This window comes from Staurois parvus, unplaced genomic scaffold (assembly GCF_062004578.1).
Source record: "Staurois parvus isolate SC_StPar_1 unplaced genomic scaffold, SC_StPar_1.0 ptg001111l, whole genome shotgun sequence".
NCBI lineage: Eukaryota > Metazoa > Chordata > Amphibia > Anura > Ranidae > Staurois > Staurois parvus.
Genome location: NW_028318907.1, coordinates 853,517 through 859,924, shown reverse-complemented (window position 1 = coordinate 859,924; position 6,408 = coordinate 853,517). Strand labels below are relative to the sequence as shown.

The following is a 6,408-nucleotide window of genomic DNA, read 5'->3' as shown; positions in this document are numbered from 1 at the left end:
AAAAAAGCCTATGAAAAAGGTACCAGGGGCATCTCATGGGGCCCCCTACTGACCCCGGGCCCTCGGGCAGTGCCCGAGTTTCCAAATGGTCAGTCCACCCCTGGCATGGAGTCACCCAACTTCTGGCCCCTGTGATCAGGTATTCCAGCCCAGGATGATTGGACTATATTCCACAGTTCTTCTCTATTTCTTGGTTTTGCCTCAGAAACTGCATTTTTGATGTCACCCCACAAGTTTTCTATTGGATTAAGATCCGGGGATTGGGAAGGTCGCTCCATAACGTCAATCTTGTTGGTCTGGAACCAAGATGTTGCACGTTTACTGGTGTGTTTGGGGTCGTTGTCTTGTTGGAACACCCATTTCAAGGGCATTTCCTCATCAGCATAAGGCAGCATGACCTCTTCAAGTATTCTGATGTATTCAAACTGATCCATGATCCCTGGTATGCGATAAATAGGCCCAACACCGTAGTATGAGAAACATCCCCATATCATGATACTTGCACCACCATGCTTCACTGTCTTCACAGTGTACTGTGGCTTGAATTCAGTGTTTGGGGGTCGTCTGACAAACTGTCTCCGCCCACTAGACCCAAAAAGAACAATCTTACTTTCATCAGTCCACAAAATGTTGCGCCATTTCTCTTTAGACCAGTCAATGTGCTCTTTGGCAGATTGTAACCTCTTCATCACACGTCTTTTTTCCAACAGTGGGACTTTGCGGGGATTTCTTGCAGATAGCTTGGCTTCACATAGGCGTCTTCTAATTGTAACAGTCCTCACAGGGAACGTCACACCTTCTTTCATCTTCCTGGAGCTGATTGTTGGCTGAGTCTGCGCCATTTTGGCTATTCTTCTATCCATTCCAATGGTAGTTTTTCGCTTTCTTCCACGTCTTTCAGGTTTTGGTTGCCATTTTAAAGCATTTGCGATCATTTTAGCTGAGCAGCCTATCATTTTCTGCACTTCTTTATATGTTTTCCCCTCTCCAATCAACTTTTTAATCAAGGTACGCTGTTCTTCTGAACAATGTCTGGAACGACCCATTTTCCTCAGAATTTCAGAGAGAAATGAACTGTAACCAGCATGTCCAACATTTGCTGCCTTCCTTCCTTAAAAGGGGCAATAATTGCCACCTGTTTTTCAAAGAATGAATGACCTCACTAATAGAACTCCACACTGCTATTATTTTGAACACGCCCCTTTCAATGAGTGATTCAATGACACAGAATCAGCAGCATGCATGTCATGACTGTTGGGTCTGTTGGATTTCTATTACTCTACTACACCTGCTAGTAAATTATTTGCCATGTAGAAATATCATTTCTACCAAAAACAGCGATTGATCCGGTTAGTGATGTCTGACTGCTATTATTTTGAACACAACTGTATATACACTGCATATTAATCAGGTCATAGATTGTACAGTTTTACAATAACAACAATTCATATTGTAGATGTTTTTTCTCAGTTGTAATCAAGCTCACTTCAAACCCTGGTGCCGCACTCCAAGGACAGCTTTGGGTGGTGCACATTGGCCTCTTGGTTGGGGCATTAGGATGGGGTATGGCCTGTTTGAAATCGTTTCTACCTTCAATGGTCTTCCTTTATCCCACCCAGGGGTGAACTGACCATTTGGAAACTCGGGCACTGCCAGAGGGCCCGGGGTCAGTAGGGGGCCCCATGAGATGCCCCTGGTACCTTTTTCAAAGGCTTTTTTGAGTTTGGGCAAGGACACAAGGGCCCCATGATCCCCTATTGCCCGGGGGCCCCATGACTTGTCAGTCCGCCCTTGATCCCACCACATCTGGAGGATAGGGGGTTTTGTCCTGGATGTAGATTTCTATAGTACAGGGTAAAACAGCAACCAGATTCAAGGCTAGAAAGTCTGCCAGCAAACAGTTCCTGTAGTAAACTCTTAGCCTGCATTGTAAAAATTACAGCTGAAATTTGACAAGTTTTAACAGGCAAATCCTCCTTTTCCCTACACAGTGTGTGTGCTTGGACCATGGAAATAGAAAAAAAAATTAAAGAATATATATAGCTGGGTTGCTTGCTTCAAACAGCCACCCACTTTTTTCACACCCATCAGCAAATGCCGTCTGTAAACTGTTGCATCCAAAGCATTTCCCAGCTGGCTATCTGTGAGCTGGATGACCGGTTTCCTCTGCACCACCACCATGTAACATAGGCCCTACACCTCCACCCTGCACCACTGGAGGAAAACAGATCTTGAAGCTTGATGATGATTTTATCAAGAATTAAAAAAAAAAAGAGAGTTCTGTGGTGGTTGGAGAGGGACAAGCCAAAAATGTGGACTTCCAGAAATCAGAAAAACACTTGCTGATCCAGTAGAGCTAAAGATAAACACCTCAGAGATCCAGTAATGGTAAAAGTGAGTTAGGATGCTTACCAGAACTAATTGGCTTTCAAATAAATGAAAAGCCAGCAGTGCTTTCTGGGTTAACCCTAAACAGATCCACGATAGATGATGAAACAATGCTCTGACCCTCATCTCTGCTCCGACTTCACTTCCAATCAGTATGGACCTCCCCTGACAGAGGTGCCTGGGCACTAACTAAGGTGCAGAAGCGGGAGTTTTCGTGTTGAGTGTGCAGAGGTATCCACATCTCTTCGTTAGATGATGATGGCACACTGAAGACTGCGATCTGGGATCTGGGAAATGCCTTATGATGGTAACCCTCATCGGTTGAGCTTGCTTTGTACTGTTTCCATTCTTAGCACCTAACTTCTTGTCAGCTGCAAACTGGAACTAGGTAAAGGAATCTCCTGAGTCAAATCATGCAATGTCGACCACCTAGTGCTGCCTTTGGAAGGCAACACAGATACCGATAACAGATATATTTGTTAACATAAACTAGTTAAATACTTCTTGTAAAGGTGAAAACTTGTGAAAAAGTAACCAAAAACCATTATAGAATCCCTTTAGGGCAATAACCAAGGATCTGAGTTTCCCATCTGTGTTCTTCAAAAGTTGCTATATATTGCCAATACTCTAGACATGATTGACAGCGATAAGAAGTATTCAAGAACTGCATCAACTCGGCTTGCTACATCGTGTTACTTAACCACTAGGGGACCGCCCACAGTATGTATACTGTGGCAAAGCGGCCTCTGTGCACAGGATACCGTTTATAGACGTCATCCTGTTTACTTGGAGGGGGCGCACGTGAGGCACGTGACTGCCCTACCCACGGCACCAATCGCAGCTGCAGGTGTCAATCACCGGGTCCTGGCCGTTGATTACCCGCCGGAGCCTGGCGATTGCCAGCAAACACTGACAGGGAGCACAGCTGCATTGTTTTCAATGGAGCTCTCCTTCCTTTCAGTTTTCAGCACACTGTTTCGGATTGCTGAATTTAGCTTTCTGGAACAGTGTGTAATAGTGAAGAACACACCCCCTAGTAAAACACTCCCCTCACACATTTAACTCTTTGATTGCCTTTTAATGTTAACCCCTTCCTCCCCAGTGCCATTATCACATTTTCAGTGCTTTCTTTTTGCACTGATCAATGTATTAGTGTCACTGGGGATGTCAGTGACCCCAAGTCAGTTTCCCCCAGTGTCAGAATGTCCGCCGCAGTCCCGCCATAAGTCGCCGATTGCCGCCCTAAGTTGCTAATCGCCGTTTCTGTAACTGCTTCCTGACCGCCCTATAACAGAAATACTGCTACAGGACGGCACGGGTGCGCAAAATCACACATAATATATATATATATATTATGTGATTCGCGCTTCCATGGTTTGCACGCTCCTCCCAGATAGCTTCAGATTGCCCATCAGTACACCAGTCATCACATGTAACCCCTTGATTGGCAGGGACACACTCATACACAATACACCTCCATTGCTAGTATAGTGTCGGAACGGATCAATATATTTGATCAGATCAGCACTATACCAGCGTTCACATTAGTATAGTGTCCCCAAAAACGCAGCGTTAGCGGGATCAGCCCCGGCACCTGCCAGCAAACACAGAGTTTAGCCCCTGCGCTTACCCCCCCCCCTTCTCCCCCAGCAAGTGCAGTGTCAATAGGTCACTGTCACTTGATACATTGCACACAAAACCGCAGTGTTTGCAGAATAAGGCCTGATCCCTGTTAGCGGTAAATTTTATTGATATGCAGCAGAGTGCCAGTACTAGTGCCACGCTACCTTTTGGTGAACTCGCTAGCACTAGTGACCTAGTACATCCTAGTCTTTCACATACCTCTTAGATTGTAAGCTCCCAGGATCAGGCCCTCCTAACCTTCTTGTATTGAACTGTATTGTTGCTCTATTGTCTCCCGTTATATTGTAAATCGCTGAGCAAACTGTTAGTGCTATATAAATCCTGTATAATAATAATACCAGCTCTGCGGTATCACTTGTTGACATGGTGAGTCCCATAAGTGTAGTACAAGCTGGTGCGGTGGCGAGCACAAGTATTGTCCCGCAACCACCAAGAATTCGCACACAGGCCCATAGAGCCCCTAGTATTCTTCCGGATGTGCTTGCAAATCCTATTTGGCAGCCCACACATTCTGCAGCACCTGTACTTCCCCCATTCACTGCCCAACCCGGAATTCCGGTGGAAACAGCAAATTTAACTACTCCCCTTGATTTTTGGAGCTGTTTTTCACAGAAGCTCTGTATGCATTGATTGTGGATCAAAGCATTTTATATGCACAACAATTTATCGCCGCTAATCCAAATTCAAACCTTGCCAGACCATTTGCAACTGACAACAGAAGGCGTTCAGGCTTTGGGTCAAGGGATTGAGTACCGAGGCAGAGGAGCAACAGGGGCTGAAACCCTTGGAGCAACCACTGTTGGAGTCCCAAGGCTCTACTGCAATCTAAGAGATGTCAGTTTAGCTGTGGACATATTGCTGCTATAGTTGCAGGGGGTTAATATTGATCTATAGCTATACTGGTATATACATGAATATTGTGTTTATTGATGTTATTGTGACAATTCTAGAAGGTTTGTGTATTCAGTGCATTTAACTGCTATTTTTCAAGTTAATTTTAATGTTGAGTTTTACCTGTCTTATTAAACCTGTTATAAAACTTCCCATGAGGTGTACTGGTGTGTAATGGATCCAATATATATGGTTCATCACTGATGTAAGGACAGAAGTGCCCGTTAATTCCAGCGGCTCCTTCGGGGGTGAGCGCTACACTGGAAACACGTTGTTGTTTCCCATTACAGCTGACAGCTCTCCATGTTTTCGTACTGTGCCCCTGTCCTGCAGCTTCCTAGCTCTGCCTCTGAGTGCTGCATACTGTGTATTGCTATTGATGGCTGCACACTTACATGGGTTCAAGGCTGGGCTGCTAAACTAATCTGTATCCTAGACCTTTCCTAATTCACCTGTCTCCATGTATGTGACATCTGGTTCTTATTCCCATTCATCATGGTGCTGGTTACCCTGGTCTTTGATGAGAATGGATGCGTTATTTTAACCAAGAAGAGTGATATTCTGGCTGCCATCTTTTTGCTCTCTTCTCCTTATGTCCACTCCGATCCACAATGCTCATGTCTCCCTGAGCAGCGCCTATTGGAGCAGAACTACCATGAGTAGCCTACTGTGCAATAAGACATTAGACTCCATAGATGAATTATTCGACATAAAAGCCTTCCATTACAACCTGTTGATGCGGTCTTCCCTTTCTGAGGTGCAGGCTGAGCTGTTGTACAGAAGTTTCCAATGACCAGTCAGAAATGTGCAATATTAAGTGATGCGATGAGCCAACGTCAAATACTAATTATTTGCCAATTGCTTTTCTATGCGATCACAAGATATTGTGCTTTACATGACTCTTGGGCTGGTTCAAACACCAACCAAAGCTGTAAAACATCCAGCAAAGGAACAACAATACAGCTAAATACAGTACACAGTCCTTGTACATATGCGTGATATTTCATACCTTGTTTATGATTATCTGCAGACTTCTCAGGGTCTTTGTTTGTGAGCGGTTTTAAACATCCTGTAAAGAGAAAAAAACCCCATAACATTTTATACATCTACTCTTAGGACAGCAATATATCAATGTACAATATAGGAGCAGCAACAAATAAAGTGCACAGCTACATTGTATGGCCAAGTGTTTGTAGACTCCAAATGGGTTTTGGTGCTTTTGGTGAAGTGGTCAATGCTGATACATACAAAGACATTTTAGACAATTGTGCGCTTCCAACCTTGTGGTAACACTTTGGGGAAAGTTTGTTTCCATTCCAGTGTGACTGTCCCCCTGTGTACAAAGCCAGCTCCAAAAAGACATAGTTTGACCAGTTTGATGCGGAGGAACTCAAGTGTCCTTCTGAGAGCCCTGACCTCAATCCTACTGAACAACTTTGAGATGAATTGGAATGGGTGTAAATTCCCAAAGGTGGACCCCAATAT

At 44.4% G+C, this 6,408-nt stretch overlaps 2 protein-coding genes across 4 annotated transcripts in view; one reads left to right on the top strand and one right to left on the bottom strand.

Annotated features, from left to right (window-relative positions):
• The window catches only part of LOC149440130 (C-type lectin domain family 2 member B-like), a 344,322-nt gene that overhangs the window by 217,243 nt on the left and 120,671 nt on the right, over positions 1-6,408 (top strand). The gene's annotated exons all lie outside the window — the stretch shown is intronic.
• The window catches only part of LOC149440131 (C-type lectin domain family 2 member B-like), a 194,889-nt gene that overhangs the window by 179,738 nt on the left and 8,743 nt on the right, over positions 1-6,408 (bottom strand). Inside the window, exon 2 of the mRNA XM_089658903.1 lies at positions 5,933-5,992. Within this exon, the coding sequence (XP_089515029.1) occupies positions 5,933-5,992 (60 nt within the window). The remainder of the gene's footprint in view (positions 1-5,932; positions 5,993-6,408) is intronic.